The 16303-nt window shown below is 50.3% G+C and overlaps 2 protein-coding genes across 2 annotated transcripts in view; one reads left to right on the top strand and one right to left on the bottom strand.

Moving 5' to 3' along the window:
• SCFD2 (sec1 family domain containing 2) overlaps positions 1-3524 on the top strand; it is a 430377-nt gene extending 426853 nt beyond the window's left edge. The window contains exon 9 of the mRNA XM_003482381.4: positions 2398-3524. Coding sequence (XP_003482429.2) covers positions 2398-2490 — 93 coding nt within the window. The 3' untranslated portion in view covers positions 2491-3524. The remainder of the gene's footprint in view (positions 1-2397) is intronic.
• RASL11B (RAS like family 11 member B) lies at positions 10878-15653 on the bottom strand. The gene is made up of 4 exons (XM_003128970.4): positions 15320-15653; positions 14621-14677; positions 13201-13277; positions 10878-12398 (listed from the first exon to the last, which is right to left on the bottom strand). The coding sequence occupies exons 1-4, from the start codon at positions 15459-15461 to the stop codon at positions 11928-11930; spliced, it is 747 nt and encodes a 248-aa protein (XP_003129018.1). The 5' UTR covers positions 15462-15653; the 3' UTR covers positions 10878-11927.

Genomic DNA, 16303 nt, shown 5'->3' with positions numbered 1-16303 from the left:
AGGGATAATTCTCTTTCAAGAAAAAAGTAAGGCAGCTCCTGTCGTGGCTCAGCGGAAATGAATCTGACTAGTATCCGTGAGGCTGAGTTCGATCCCTGGCCTCGCTCAGTGGGTTAAGAATACTGCATTGCTGTGGCTGTGGTGTAGGCTGGCAGCTGTAGCTCCAATTCGACCCCTAGCCTGGGAACATGCATATGCCACACATGTGGCCCTAAAAAGCAAAAAAAAAGAAGAAAAGAAAAAAGTAAAAGATTAATTTTTGTCTTAAACAGAAAACTTTTTTTAACAGCCCTCATGTCTATGGAGTTCCCATTGTGGCTCAGGGGTTAAAGACCCAACATTGTCTCTGTGAGGATGTGGATTAGATCCCTGGCCTCAATCAGTGGGCTAAGTGTCTGACATTGCCACAGGCTGCAGCCTGGGTTGCAGCTGCAGCTCTGATTCAACCGCTGGCATGAACTTCCATATGCCACAGGTTCGACTATAAAAAGAAAAAGAAAAATGGTGCCCATTTCTTTACCAACAAGAACAAGGAGTTCCCATCATGGTCAACATAATGAACCCGACTAGTATCCGAGAGGATTCGGGTTCGATCCCTGGCCTTGTTCAGTAGGTTAAGGATCCAGTGTTGCCATGAGGTATGGTGTGGGTCACAGATGCAGCTCAGATCCCATGTTGCTGTGGCTCTGGCGTAGGCTGGCAATTGCAGCTCTGATTTGACTCTAACCTGGGAACATCCATATGCCGCAGGCATGGCCCTTTAAAAAGACACACACACACACACAGCAAGAACAAGAAAATTATAAAATATTCCCTTCTCTCCTCCCCTCCCTCTGCGTCTCCTCCACATTGGCAGGTGGGCTCTGTGCTTGGCCAGTGAGTTGGTTAATTCATTGGTTTGGTTCCACCTGGGACAACTTTGGGGCTGGGAGGGGAAGAGAATAAGGTGTGAATGCCAGCCTGTTCACCCGCAAAAGGCGCAGCCAGGCAGTGTGCCGGTGGAGCCCTCACCTGCTGCCGGCCAGTGACCCCCTGTGTTCAGGAGCTGGGCACAGGAATCTGATGCCAATACCTCCTTCCCCACTTCCCATAGTCACTTCTTCATCTGCTGGCTTACAGCCCCTGCCTTGCAAAACCTCACCAGCCTGACAAAACACATCACTGCCTCAGCCCGGCCCTGGGGGACGAGCTCCCCCAGTGCTGCCGAGGGATATCGCCCCCGAAAGAGCAGCCTAGACTCGGGAAAACAGGAAGGGACTCCACAGGCCAGAGAGGCCAGAAGGTTCACGTGGACTAGGGGACTAAGCCCTCCCAGAGCCCTGGATGAGAGAGAAGGGACCAGACTGGCCCCTGGATGCTGGAGCCAGCCCGCCAGGATTGGAGACCTGACCCAGCTACTTCCTGTGCGTCCTTGAGCAGGTCACTTAACCTTTCTGTACTTTGTTTGCCTTATCTGCAAAATGGGAATAATATATGTAGCTACTTTGGAGGGTTGTTAGGAAGATGAAATAAATGGCTATTAAGTGAGATCATCCTCAGTGCCTGGCACATCATAAGAACTAATCAATAGTGTCAGATATCAACAAAATTATCATTGTTATTCATCAAATCGTGTCCCTTCCCAAAAGATGCTCAAGGCCGAACCCCTCGTACCTGCGATTGTGACCTTTTCAGGAAACACGTCTTTGCAGATGGCCTTACTAAGAGGAGGTCCTTAGGGTGAACTTGAACCCAATGTGACTGTGTCCTTATCAAAGGGAAGGTGTGGACACAGAGGCAGACACACATAAAGGGAAGACAGTGTGAAACATAAGGAAGCTTAAGAGGGAAGATTCTTCCTCACAACCTTGAGAAGGAACCAACCCTGCCAACACTTTGACCTTGGACTTCTGACCTCCAGAACTGTGAGACAAGACAGTTCTGTTATTTAAGCTTTGGGTACTAGGAAATTAACGCAGTCACCATCATTATCACCCACCGCAACATCCAGCTCCTTGAGTGTGCCTTCTGCCTTTCCCTGAAGGAAAAAAGTGCCCTAGAAGAGGGAGAAACCTCTATGTGGAGGTCACATTACTGGATCACAAAGCTACGGTCTGATCAAGTTCAGTTCAGCAGCAAGGAGGTGGCTGGGCTCGGTCATTCTCACTGCACACCTGTTCAAGGTTCAGCAGACACAGCCCCACCACCCCGCCAGCCATCCTTCCCAGCCTGTGTGCCCCTCCTTCCAGCCCAACGCCAGCATCTGGTGACCTTCAAGCTGCCGCCTTCTGGATTTTTCTCCAGTACCCACTCTATGCCTTCTCCCAAAGGAATGTGTTGCATTTTATTTCTCATCATCTGATAAGCTGGGATTGGCTTTCCTAATTGTCTGCGGTGTGTTTGCCCTCCCATTGTTAGGTAATCGTGCTGTCCACGCGACTCCTCAAGCCACTTCTCATCCCTGAGCTGTTATTTGCTACTGACCGGCTGCATCCAGACCTTGGCTTCTGAGAGTTGCTGAGATGAGACCTACCTGCGCTGGAACTCCCAATGTCACCATCCAAGATAGGCCTCCCAAACCTGTCCCTGTTACTAATCGTGGGTATGACGCAGTGCTGGCCGAGGGGTCTTGATAGCCAAGCAGCGAAGTCCTTTGCCAGGATCGCTGCCATTCTTAAAAAAATGTTTTATTTTGTTTTGTTTTTTCATTTTTCTAAAAGCATCAGACTGCCTTTCAGCAGGGCTAATTCGTGCTAATTCCCCTTTATCCTTAACCCTCTATCTGTGATGGTTTTGATTCCACCTGCAAGTTCATTCATTTCTCAATAAGTGGATGTTGAGTGTTGGTAGATTACAAGCCATTTGATCTGCAGTTGCTCAAGGAGAGGTTAGACATGCTGTAGAATCGTGAGTGTGAGGAAAGTTTGTCTTTTTTAGATTATAAAGCTGAGGAGGGAACACTGTCAATAGGATCTGAGGCTCTCTTTCTCTCTTGATCTGAGACATTTCTGAAAAGGCGAGGAAGGGAGGAGGAGTGGCCAGGGTGGTGCTGATTGTCTGCCTGTGTTGTAAATTGCCTGCCCATACAAAGGGCTGCATTGTTCCAGTTTGCTTACTGGGCAGGGCTGCCAGCCTGCTTGAAAGAGTAATGGAGAAAAGTTGAGCGGAAAGTAATCTCTACCTATAAAAGGCTTCCTCTCCTCCCAGAGGAAAGCCCCAGTAAAGATAGATGGTCCAAGGACCCTACACGGGAACCCCACCCCTGTGACTTTGTGATTTCCCGTTTCTACTGACATAGAAAGCTTTCTTTTCTGTGCGTCTAAACTCTCCCTTCTGGCCAGAGCAGAAAACCTAGACCCGCAGGGTGAAATTATATAAGAACTCCAGCAAAAATGAACTGCCTGGCACCCCCACATCTGTAGGTGTATGTTGATGGACATTTCTCGCCTCTCTAAAAGATGTTTGTAATAAAGAGACAAAGCTGCAAACCAGTGGTGAGTGCGGGTTAAACAGGTGGGGAAATAAAATGTCAAGCAAAACACTCGCATGGGTCTGCTTTCGGTTCTCTATGAAGCGCTGCCGTTTTATGAGGAAACGGTGACCTCGGACACCGTTTTGAGATGTCATCAAAGCAGGTTTTCAAGACCTTGATGTTCTTGATCTTGTCCAAGGATGTTCTCCACCTGACCCTCAGTTCTTCCATGGCGCTGAAATGCTGGAGACCTCGGTGCTTTTTGTCCCTTCCACTGATTTATGAGTTGGAATTGTAATAAAAATAGAAGGAAGGAAGGAAGGGAGGAAGGGAAGGAGGGAAGGAGGGAAGGAGGGAAGGAGGGAAGGAAGGAAGGAAGGAAGGAAGGAAGGAAGAAAAGAAAGGGCAAATAGCTCCAAAGAAATGATCATTAAAGCAAAGACTCCTGTTTTCTAAGATAAAAAAGTAACCTGGGAAGTCCCCCTAGTGCCTCAGCAGTAATGAACCTGACTAGGATCCACAAGGATGCAGGTTCGATCCCCGGCCTCGCTCAGTGGGTTAAGAATGTGGCATTGCCATGAGCCATGGTGTAAGTTGCACACTCGGCTTGGATCTGATGTGACTGTGGCTATGGCTGTGGCGTAGTCTGGTAGCTACAGCTCAGATTCCCTAGGCTGGGAACTTCCATATGCCGTGGGTGCAGCCCTAAAAAAGCAAAAAAGCAACCTGTTGTATGTTTGCCTGTGAAGCAAAAAAGCAACTTGTTACGTGTCTCCGATCGTTCATTCATTCAACCATTCATTTATTCACTCCCAAATATCCAGCAGCATGTGCCAGGCCTTCAGCCAGGTTTGGGGCCACCCGGGGGCAGGATCCAGGTGCATCCTGGACTCTGTGGTCCTCATAGAATGAGCAGCTAGCATTTCTCCTGATGCATGGGCCCCGTGTGAGTGTCTGCTCAAGGTTAAGTTTTAAACCATATGTCTCTATGCAAAGGAAACTTTCTGGAAATGTGAAAGCCAGAGTGCTAACAGGTAGTTCCTTCTGGGAAGGAGTATATTATAGAAAGACTCCTTAATATACTCCCTCTTAGTATATCTGTGTCCTCCAAAAATTTTTTTTTAATAGCCACACCTGTGGCATATGGACGTTTCCAGGCTGGGGGTCAAATCGGAGCTGCAGCTGAGGCTTACAGCACAGCCACAGCAACAGCAGATCCGAGCCACATCTGTGACCTCTCCTTAACCCACTGAGTGGGGCCAGGGATCAAACTCACATCTTCACAGACACAACGTTGGGTCCTCCTTCACCTGCTTAGTCACCGTGGGAACCCCTCTCCAAGTTTTTTTCACAGTAACCTCATATGTGTGTATGACTTTTTTGGCTTTAATGTATTTTTACAAGTTCATTTTCTCTTTCATAAAAAAAAAATATTCAAAAGCTTCTAATCTGAACTGATACATGGAGGAAGTTTCTGACTTTAAATGTTATCATCAAGCAGTTACTATGTCCTGCAGATGCCCTCATGTTAGATTAAATGTGGCCAAAGGCAGTCTCCGAGTAGTGAGGGAAACATCAAAAGGTTGGTTCATAATCATCTTTTTCCATCTCTGGGGTCACTGGTTGGAGAAACTGATCTAGGCAGACAATCAGGTTGAAGAAGGCTTTGGAGAAAAGGTGAGCTGAGAGAAGATCGTGGTAATCAGAGTTTGGTTTGAACAAGAAGGTAGGAGGCACAGGATAGGACACTGCTCCTTGAATGAAAAGCCAGAGCAAAATGAAAAGGTGGCAGGAGTTCCTTGGTGGCCTAGTGGTTGGGGATCCAGTATTGTCACTGCTGTGCTGAGGGTTCTGTCCTGGCCTGGGAAGTTTCGAATGCTGCAGGCATGACAGGAAGAAGAAAAAGAAAGGAAGGAAGGAAGGAAAAAGGTTTGACATAAATCCTGCAAAGGATTTTCCAGATAAGGAAAATGAGGAGATTCTGGAAGCAGCATATCGAGCCCTAGGCAGAGCTTCCAGAAACCCCTCTGGTATTGCCTTCTCCTTGTGCTCACTGCCTGGGGGAGGATGGAGTGAGGGAAACTCCCATCATGCTCTTGGCGCCCTGTGGAGGAGCAGTGGTTAGAGCAGAGCTCCATGGTCTAGTCTGGGTTTAAGGCAGCTCTGCCACTCTCCAGTCATCAGTGGCTCCATCTGTAAAAGCCCAATCATAATGAGTGGTACCCAGCTCAAGAGAGGGCTGCTGGACAGGGATGCCATCCCCAACACAGCAGCTAGCATGCGACCCCAAGGAATGTAGATTTTCACTGCTGAGGACACCAAGGAAGTCACCTCACAAAATGATAACATCTCAACAGGAGAATAATGTCAACAGAAAAGCTGGAGGCATTGCTGAGGAGATGAGAAAACAAAGAGGGAATAACACCCTGGTCCTACACACTCCCAGGACCATACAGCCCAGAGGCCAGGAGCAGTGCCTGGAGCCCCATCCTACAGCTTGGATTCCAATCCCCACCCCCTCCACACAGTGGTTCACTTCTCCTGGTCTTAGCTGACTGTGAAACAGGACAATGATGGGACGTTCTGGGTCAGGTTGTGAAAATTAAGACTTAATAGTTGTAAAGCACTTAGAACATGGCATGTGGCACGCTGGCTGAGAGCGTAGAAGAATTATCATGACTGGCAGTTAACGTCTGATGACCGCCCGGGGAGAACCCTGCCCCTAACAGAACTTTCTCCATCACTAGGAGTTCTGTGCATTCTGAGACTGTCATCCTGACTTAAACATTTCAACCTCATCCAGATGGAGCAGCCCTAAAGGGCTCTCCCCTTCCAGATATTCAGACACCTGAAGGTGGCTTAAAAGGCTAAGCTGAATGGTCATGCTGGTTTCCCCTCTCTTAGCCGAGGTCTGAGTGTACACCGCCTAAACCCTGGCTGGCCAGAGCTCAAAGGTGCATGTACAATGCAAGCCTTCTGCCAAGGATCTCCTCATGGGACATTTTTTTTTTTCTTTTTTCTTTTTAGGGCCACACCTGTGGCATATGGAGGTTCCCAGGCTAGGGGTCGAATCAGAGCTGTAGCTGCTGGCCTTCACCACAGCCACAGCAACTCGGATCCGAGCCACATCTGTGACCTACACCACAGCTCTCGGCAACGCTGGATCCTTAACCCCCTGAGCCAGGTCAGGGATTGAACCCACAACCTCATGGTTCCTAGTCAGGTTTATTTACCACTGAGCGGCAGGGGAAACTCCAATGGGACATTCTTTATAAACACAGTTGATGGAAGTGTAAATACTCCTTAGCAATTGACTTCCACTTTTGTAAACCCTCCTTCTGCAGTCCGCTTCCTGGCAAACAGAGCAGGCTTGGCAAAGTGTTAGGAGGTGCCTAGGAGGTGTGGCAGCCCCGGGTTGTCCCCAGAGGACGGGGCTGTGGATATGGCTTTGTCTCCCCCAGGACCCCCTGCTTTACAGTGTTATCCCAGTAACAAAGGATTCCATCAAGCTCATCCCGAGACTACTACTATTTATTTAATCCTGGTTACCAGAAACAGAATCCCAACAACAAATAATCCAGGATTACAAATGGCATCTGTCATTGCCGCCCAAGAAACATTAAGAGAAATGCCATCCCTATTTTAAACGGAATTTTAGAATCCAAAACCAGATGATGGAGGGCATTTGAGAAGGGAGAGTGGAGGGGTGTTTGCTCAGATCTTGTCACCGTTAGGAATAACCCTGAGCCTCGCCCCTTCTCACCAATTTAGGAGAGTAATGAGGACAAATAGAACTTTGTGGAAACTTCTCTTTTTAGACTCTAAAGGGGGGGCAGAAAACACTAGTTCTCCTGGATTAGTCATTGTAATAAATAAAGGTCTGTCATTCTTCCATGGCCCTCTCTGAGCGCTGGGTCTTGACTTACCCGCAGAGACTTTCAGGGCAGCCCCATCCCCCACCGCGTCCCCAGGAGTTCCCCTACTGCTCCTTCCTACAAGCTTATGCATTTGTCCAGAAAACACATCTGCTTTCTCCCTCGCAGGGTGTAAAATACATGTCACAATCCCATTTTTCGCCAGGACAAGGGGCTCACTGTAGACAGGCCCCAGAGCTCTTGAACTTGGGGCCTGGGTGGGCCGGTGGCAGGGCGGAGCCTGGGAGCCAGAGGCCAGGAGCGTTTAGCCATCTCAGCCTGGGGCACAGCGCCAGGCCGGCTGCAGAGCATTCGAATGGTTTTGATTTGCGGCAGGGAGGAAACTTGAAAGCCAGACATCTCGACAGACAAGGATCCGGTCTCGAGGCAGACAGGCTGTGGGCTGTGCGGGGGCCCCCGCCCCAGCCTGGACGTCTTTATTACCGAGCTGGGACTGGTGGCCAGTGTGCAGCCAGCTGATGGCAAGAGCAGAAGTGGCCATGGCAGCAGGGAGGGCCAGGGGCCAGGGAGGGGCCACAAGCCTGGGGTAGCAACAGGGAGACTGGCAAAAGGCCACCGCAAAACATGGGCCAGGATGGGGAGGGCCAGTGTCTTTGAGACAGAGGATCGGAGAGCTTTGTGGGACGGGGGTGGGTGGGGAGTGGGGGGCTTTGCTGAAAGGAGCCAGAGCCGGGAAGGGGCAAGCCAGCTGCGTGGCATCTAGGCTGTGGCATCAGACCAACCTGGGTGGAGTCCGGGATCTGCTGCTTGGGAGCTGGAGCAGCACTTCCTTCTTCTGAGCCTCCTTCTCCACATATATAGAAGGAACTAAAGATGGATTGTGGGGATGGCAGTTATTTAAAATACCTGCTACAGGCCCCGGCATATAGGTTTTCAGTCAATAGAAGCAGCGATTGTAAATGCTTGTCTGAATGTCTCACACACTGGACGTTACTAATTCAACCACTTAGAATGAATAAAACAAACGTGACAGAATCTAATCAGGGAGCCTTGTCACTGACTTTGAAATGATATTTTTATGTATTTATTTATTGTATTGGAGGGAGCAAAAGAGAAAAAGATAGCTTTATTGCTTTGCCAGGCAAAGGAGTCACAGCAGGTTAATGCCTTAAAGACTGTGCCCCCCTTGGGAGAGATTAGGAGGTGGTTTTATAGTTTGGGGAGTGGCAAACAGGGCCCTAGATAAGGCTCATGTCAGAGGCAAGCTTGCATTGTCTTTCAAAGCTGGTGTTTAGTGGCCTCAGGACTGGTTCTGGTGGTTCTCCTTCTTCCCAGAATGAAGAATGCTGCATCAAGTAGTTCTTCCATTTGTTGGGGGTTTTAGTTCTGCAGAAAGCCTCGAAGCTATTATTTATTGGCGCACCAGCATTATGTGGAAGTTCAGGAGCCAGGGATCGAACCCAGGCCATAGCAGTGACCCTAGCCGCTACAATGACAAGGCCAAATCCTGAACGTGCTGCACCAGGAGGGACCTCTGGAAATGAGATGTTTTTGAATCTCGTGTTAGCACATGTCTCTTCCTGCCGCCAACACATAGCCTCTTCTCAGAGGTTAGGTTAGGCTAGAAGCGTAAAAAAATTGCCCTCGATTCAATGAAGGTTGGCGACATCACGAGAAGCCTTCTCAAGAGCAGGAAGGGCATAACCCTGTGGGGAAACAGATGAATGCCTGGCACTGTCCCATTTTAGGCCCTCAAGAACCATTCATTATGGCTGCTTCCCTTGTCCCACAGGCCCACGTGTACAGCAGTGGCCTATATATGAAATCTTATAAAGAACACTGACCATGGTCCAAGGACATTGATGCCCCCCCTTTGTGTGAACTCGAGGACATCCCTCAAGACCTCAGGCCTGTTTTTCTCAGCTGTCAAATGCTGGTATGACCCCACACACACACCCCTGAAACTGACAGCATTAACAACCTGAACCCAGCCAGAACCCAGATTGGGACTTGAATCCACGTGCTGGGACTCGAACCCAGCCTAAACCCAGATTGGAACTTGAACCCAAGGTTTTAAATTAGAATCCCTCACCCTGTGCCTGGACTCGCTGAGGTTCAGGTTCTTCATGCCTCCGTGCAGAAGGAATTCAGCGAGAGACAAAGTGATAGGCAAGAAATAGATTTATCAGGATAGGACCCTTGCAAGAGATGCAAGCGGGCAGGCAAGGAGACTCAGCCCCAAGGATCCGGTGGGCTACAGTTTTATCCTCCAGGGGGAGTGGGGGTTGGAAAAACCCACCTCTTCCTTTCTGGGAGTAGCAGCCTCCTCCTCAGTATTCCGGTAAGGTGTATTCAAATCAGCAGAAGGCCAGGGATGCGGCCCTCAAAAAGGCAGAAGGGTGGTCCTCAAACTCCTGCCCTTGGTCTGAATCTGAATGAAGACCTCATCCCATCCCCCAGCCAAGGACCTAAGGCTATTCTCGCACTTCTACTCGTCAAGCAAGCCTGCCTTGTTCTGATGGTTTTGAGCAATTTATTTACTTAACAGTGATCTCCCAATATCCTCTAAGTTTCCCTCATTATCCCCCGTGGTCCTTTATCGGGATTTCTAAAACTACCCGTGCCTACTCCATCCCTATCACCCTTAGGGTTATCCTAAGGATTAAATGACACCAGGTAGGGGAAAGCAGTCCTCAGACAAATATCGAGTGTGGTTATTTGCCCATAAAGACGGTGACTCACTTAGCTTGTATGAAAGGGCTCCCAGGCGGGATGGAAGCAGATGAGAGCCCTGGCAGTTTTAGCACATTACCTGGGGCGGGAGCTATTCGGGAGGGGCTCCCAGATCAAAGGCTAGGAGCTTCCCGATGAGCACAAAATGCACTTTTGGAAAGTGGCATACCCAAATGGAGCACATACGGAAGAAGCACGATTGTGGCTTAGCTAAGCGATCTCTTACCAGCCTAAAACATCTGTCCCATATTTGTCTTCGGTGGACCCGGAGGATCAGGAAGGAAATGAATAAGAGAGATGCTCCCTGTCACTCTAAAGCAGCCACTTACAAGCGATAAGGCTCGCAGGCCTGGGCCTTTGACAAGTTATGTAGCTCGTTTTCAAGCCTGTTTCTACATCTGCAAAGTGGGCATAATAATAATAACGTGCCTTATCAGTTTGTTGGGAGGCTTAAGCGCTCACCCCAGGAAGGCATCGTGCCTGACTTGATGTGCCCAAGCTGAGTGATACTTGGTTTAAAGGACAGAAGGGGAGTATTTCAATCAAGAACAAGTCAGGGGGAGTTCCCGATGTGGCTCAGCAGTTAATGAACGCAACTAGGAACCATGAGGTTGCGGGTTCGATCCCTGGCCTCGCTCATTGGGTTAAGGATCCAGTGTTGCCATGAGCTGTGGTGTAGGTCACAGATGTGGCTCAGATCTGGCGTTTCCATGAGTGTGGTGTAGGCCGGTGGCTACAGATCTGATTCGCCCCCTAGCCTGGGAACTTCCATATGTCGAGGGTGCGGCCCTAAAACAAACAAATGAACAAGTCAGACGTCTGCTCTCTTTAAATGAGCTTTATTGTACATAAAATAAATTAATTACAGTTTCAGCCAAAGCATGAGTGGCTTTTTAAAGTGCATCTGGGTAAGGGGGTTTGGCGGTTGCCCCTGCCTCTGTTCACTCGCTGTAAGATAAGTGTTCTGTCGTGAAGCCACAACTCGGCCAGGTCCGGAAACCACCCAGCGTCATTGCTGTGAGCTGCTGACACACCACACACCAAAATCAATGGACACTGTTTTTTTCTGGACCTGATGAAACAATTTTTTTAAAAAATCATACTGTCTCACAATGACTTCAAGTCTGGGGCCGAAGTGCTTGAGTCCTCAACCACTCAACACATACCCAGCCCAGCTCAGCATACGCATCAGCATCAGGAGGTAGGAGCCTCCTGCAGGCCCAGAAACTCACACGTGTCTGTATATATAACATTCGGCCCATAAACTCCACCCTTTGGGGAAGGCGAGGGTAGTATTTTCCTCCTCGTTCTTTCAAAAGAGAAATCTGGGTATCCTTCAGGTTAGAAGGGCAGCTCATAACAAAGAGGATCCCAGAAACACATATACTTGTATGAGAAAAGCAATTCTTCCTCTCGGGGGAGGAAAAAAAAAAAAAAAAAAAAAGGAAAGGAAGAAAGAATAAAAAAAAAAGAGGACAGCTCATGAAGGCTTCATCTGTTCCTTCATTCCCGCTGTAAAGCACATCAATACATGGGGGAGACTACAACTGACCGTCATTTACAAGGTTGTTGACAAAATCTGAACCCCTCGTGTCCCTCCCCCACTCCAGAGGAAGAGCCACAACACGGGGCGGGGGACGTTTCACATATTCACAGGGTGGCTCAGTGGGCTCGTTCCAGCCACCTCAGTTCTGTCCCCCTGCTTAGGACAACGCTTCCTCTTCGGCCGCAGTTCCATAGGCTCTCTTGGCCCCTTGGCTCCAGCCCTTTCTGGACCCGTGACTAACTGCCAGCATCCAACGTTCCTGCCGAACCTCGGGTCTCTCTTCCCGGGAAGACCAAACCCCCTGGAGCGCCCCACCCCAGCGTCAGACGGAGGTGACAGTCCTGACTTTGGCAGAGAGGGCTTGCTTGAACCTCCTCTTGAGGTCCTGCATGTTGGGGGACTTGGGCCTGGGGATGAGGGAGGTGCGCCGCTTCTCTGGAGTGCTGCTGGGCTGCTGCTTGTGACTCACTTCTTTGCACAGCACGTGGAAGGCGTTGTAGACGTCGTTGTCATTCTCGCTGACGGACACTTCGTAGAAGGAGCAGCCCAGCATGCTGGCCAGCTGCAGTCCGAGCTGGGGGTCCACCTGCTTGATGTGCAGCAGGTCGGCCTTGTTGGCCACGACCACCACGGGCAGCCGGGCGCCCAGGTGCAGCTGCTGCACGTGCTGGTGGAGCTGGCCGGTGAGTTCGTAGCTCTTGTAGTCGGTGACGGAGAAGACGATCACCACGGCGTCGGCCCAGCGGATACACCGATTCAGCTGCTCCGTGCAGCTCAGGCCGTTCTCGTGGACCTGGAAGAGAGGGGTGACGGCAAGGTGAAGGGCGAGGGCGGGAGAGCGGGTTCAAATGAGCCCTGAGCAGGAACGCCAGGTTGCGGGGCCATAAACCAATTCTTTCGTCTCCACCCTCACTCAGGCTTTCTCAACAATATGTTGATCCAGCTGCATGGAGCTGGAATAAATAACAGAGCAGCTCGCCACACTCAAGTGGAAAATTGACCTGCAGAGAACTCCATGCAGGGAGACTTTGTAGTTGCACAAAATGGGAAATTAACTGGCTAGACAGTAAGTCTGGGGAAGCAAAGATAGGAGCTGGAAGCATTTAAACCTGGATAACTGCCCAGTTCAAGAGGGGGAAAAAGAAAGCGCACACACACACACACACACACACACACACACTCTTGCATGGTTCTTTGTCTATTGAGTAACTTTCCAGAATATAAAAGTGACTGCAAGTGTTTGGACACTATACCTAGATGTTTGATTTTTATTGCCAAAAACACAAACGTAAAAACCGACCTTTCTAACCAGAGTAAGGGCGTGGTGCCAAGTCCAAGTGTGTTTGGTTTGGTCTCTCTTGCTGGGGAGAATCCTCCCAAGAGAAGATTTCTGCCCCTTAGCCAAGTCTCCCAAACTGAGCCAGGCTCAGACTGACCATGAGCCAGATACAACTGAAATGACAAGCATATAAAAGCAGAGACCTGACTCCCCAAGTTTCTCTCCTCCTTTGCGTGAGGTACCCTGAAGACAAATGAACAAGTCCACAGCCAAGCAGACCACCTCTGACCAAGTCACATATCTCAGAGCTTCTCACCTGAATACCTGGAGTGTCTTGAACCTGAATAGCCAGGGTTTCGCCTTCTATTTGGACTTGTCTGGTATAGAGATTACCTAGGAAGGAAAAAAAAAATTATGTTCTTCCTTCCTGTACAACTTTTAAAATATTGTGGCTGTTTTTTTTTTCTTTCTTTTTTTCTGTTTTGGCCACTCCTGCAGCACGGATAAGTTCCTGGGCCAGGGATCAAACCCATGCCACAGCAGGAACCCACTGCAGTGCCACCACCAGATCCTTAACCCACTGCACCACAATGTTTTAAATCCCTGTGGGATATTTTTTTTAACTTAGAAAATATGACTTAAACCAATGCACAAAAATAAGCTATAGGTTCTTCTATTTCATGGGCTTATTTCAGGTCTTTTAAAAACAACTGCCATTTTAACCCCGTATTAGCAGATTTATTAAAACTAGGACAAAGCATGTAAGTTTTTGGAAACTTAGTTGTTTAATTTTAAATGAAGTATCCACAATTAGAGAATTTCCTTGAAAAAAATTCCCTTGTTCAGCATGTGTGAGATTCTGTTTCATTTTAGTACTGATCACTCTTTGGCATAAATTTTATATTTTAGTTATTAGATATAATGGCTTGGTGGGCAAATATTGTTAGTCAATGTACAGCCAACATTATCAATTGCAATAAAAGTGTGACATAACATAGCTGACTCTACATCAAAGCAGAGGGCTGTCATGCCTTATCTTGAGATGCTTTATATAGTGCATTTCAAATAATCCCCCAAAGGTACTTCATATGGTCTAAGGAATTAAGCAATTTGCTAACAGAGCATAGGTAGAAAGCTCTTAAGCCTCCCCAGTAGATATTCTTAATCGCAGGGATTGAAATCCTGTCCTCTCATTAATTCAGGAACTCTCCTTCTAAAATTTTACCATCAAGTTACTTTTCTTTGTGACGAGAAGAGAACTTTGGGTTTACAACTGCTCTCTTTTGGCCTTTGCTTTCAAAGGTCACCTCTGAAAGGCAGCCAGCAGTGAGGGCGAGGGGTGGGGTGGGGGTAGGAGCTGGCCATCTTTTTTTTTTTTTTTTTTTTTTTTATGACTTTTGCAGGAGTGTTTTGAAGGGAGAGGCTCTTGAGTACAAAGGGTGCTTCCAGCTGGGGTCCCTATAGTTAAAACATACCAAGGGGAATACTTTCAGGCACTTGATAAAATGATGAATGGGCTTGGAATGGAATGAGGCCAGATGGCAGTTATGGGGGTGGGGGGTGGAGTATGGGAGGGGGCAAGTGAAGTTGGAGGTGGCAGGATCCCGGGGCTCAGACTGTCACTCTGAAGGACCCTGCCCATAGTGACACACACACACACACACACACACATAAATGGGAACAGCAGTATTGGTGCAAGCTGACAGCATTTTCCTCAAACAAATTTATTTCCTCACCTGCATTTCTTTCATAGTCACCAATGAATCGTTTGGTGAGGAACCGGACGACCAGAGCTGCAGGTCAGAAAAGAGAAAGCAAAGAGGGTTAACCTTGGCCCAAGAAGTTAGGCTAGTCTCCACCCCACCCCCCAGCCTAAAAAACAATTCTCAGAGAAAGCCAGCCGGCCACCAAATGAAATTCCTACCCTGCAGCTCCTTGACCCTTCTTCCAGACACAACGGAGAGGGGGCTAAAGGCATCGTGAGTTATGGCCCTGTCCAGCTGGAAGGGTCATTTGGTCCCAACCCCCATCCCCTGAGCCCGGCCGAGCCCCACCTAAGCCTTCCCGCAGACAAACGTCTTTCCCAACCTTAAAGATCTCCAGGAGGGGATTAACATTCACTAACTCCCCTTTCTGTGCCAGGCTCTGCCAGAGGCTCAAGAACCCAAAAATTCGAATGCCGATCGTGCGGGTGGTATAGAGGGTTGTCTGGCCATTCAGGATCAATTTGTTTCCCTCATATGATTAAGGAAGGGGTTGGAAAGGACGATAGCTAAGGTCCCTCCCGAGGGGCAGCGGGTCAATAGGAGAGAGCGAGCGGTCCGGTGGCAGCTCCCTTCTCTCCACCACGCCTCGATTAACCGCGACTCCCAGCGGGGGCCGCCCACCTCCAGCGGGGGAGTTAAACGGGTTCTCGCCGGAGCGCGAGGACTCACCGGTCTTGCCCACGCCACTGGCCCCAACCACGGCGATCTTGACCAGGCGGCGGCCCGCCGCCCCTAAGCAGCAATCGGCGGCGGCTGCGCTGCCCGGGGCGGGGTACTCGGAGATGGTACACATGTTCTGAATAAGGCGCATCGCCGCTTCGGCGGGGACTGCACCGCGCGGGACCGGACCTGCGGGTCGGGAAGAGGCTCGCGCTACGAGGGAGCAGGCGGGAAGACAGAGCAGGGGAGTCCGCGATAAAAAGGTACCAGAACCCGCGCGTAATACGTCTCCGGAGGGCTCAGGTTCCAGGCTGGGACTGCACTCCGGCTGCGCGCGCGCCGTTTTGTCCGGGGCCGGCTCCGCCCCTTTCCTCCCGTGGCCAATCCCCGGGCGCCTTGCGCAAGGCCCCGCCCCCGGCGCCTCTCCCCGCGCGCGGCGCCCTTAGGGTCGCCAGGAGCCGGTGCCCGGCCTCGTGAGGCGAGGGGAAAATGGGGCAGCCGGCCCGGGAGGGGGGCAGCATGTGGGCTGGAGCCGGCGGCGCAGCCAAAGGCGGAGACGGGAGAGAAGCGCTGGGCGCAGGCTGGGGTCCTGCTGCGCCGGCACAGGGCAGATGCTGTGGCTTCGGAGTTGGGGGCGCCTCGGTTCCAGGAAACTGGGGGCGGCCGTGGGGGAGCTGCCTGTCCGCCAGTCTACCTGCCTGACCGCCCGGGAGAGCGCGGCCCGGGGCCCCCCATGAGCATTACCAGCCATCTGCACCCGCCTGGATGCCCAGCCCTCCCGCCTACTCCCTGCAGCCAGCAGACCTCTCTGCCCCGCGCCCTCCACCCTCAGGGGAGCTGCGCCCAGGGGGCTGGGGGGCCTCTAGGGTATGAGCGCTTGAGGTCGCCCGTCCTGCTCCCCGGCTTCGCGCCTGTTTCCTTAATTGGGGGCACTGACTTGGGTACGTGCGGCCAGGATGGCATGCCCAATTATAGATTTGACTGCAGTGGCCA

Source organism: Sus scrofa, chromosome 8 (genome assembly GCF_000003025.6).
Source record: "Sus scrofa isolate TJ Tabasco breed Duroc chromosome 8, Sscrofa11.1, whole genome shotgun sequence".
In the NCBI taxonomy this organism is placed as follows: domain Eukaryota; kingdom Metazoa; phylum Chordata; class Mammalia; order Artiodactyla; family Suidae; genus Sus; species Sus scrofa.
This window is presented reverse-complemented; position numbering and strand designations above follow the sequence as displayed.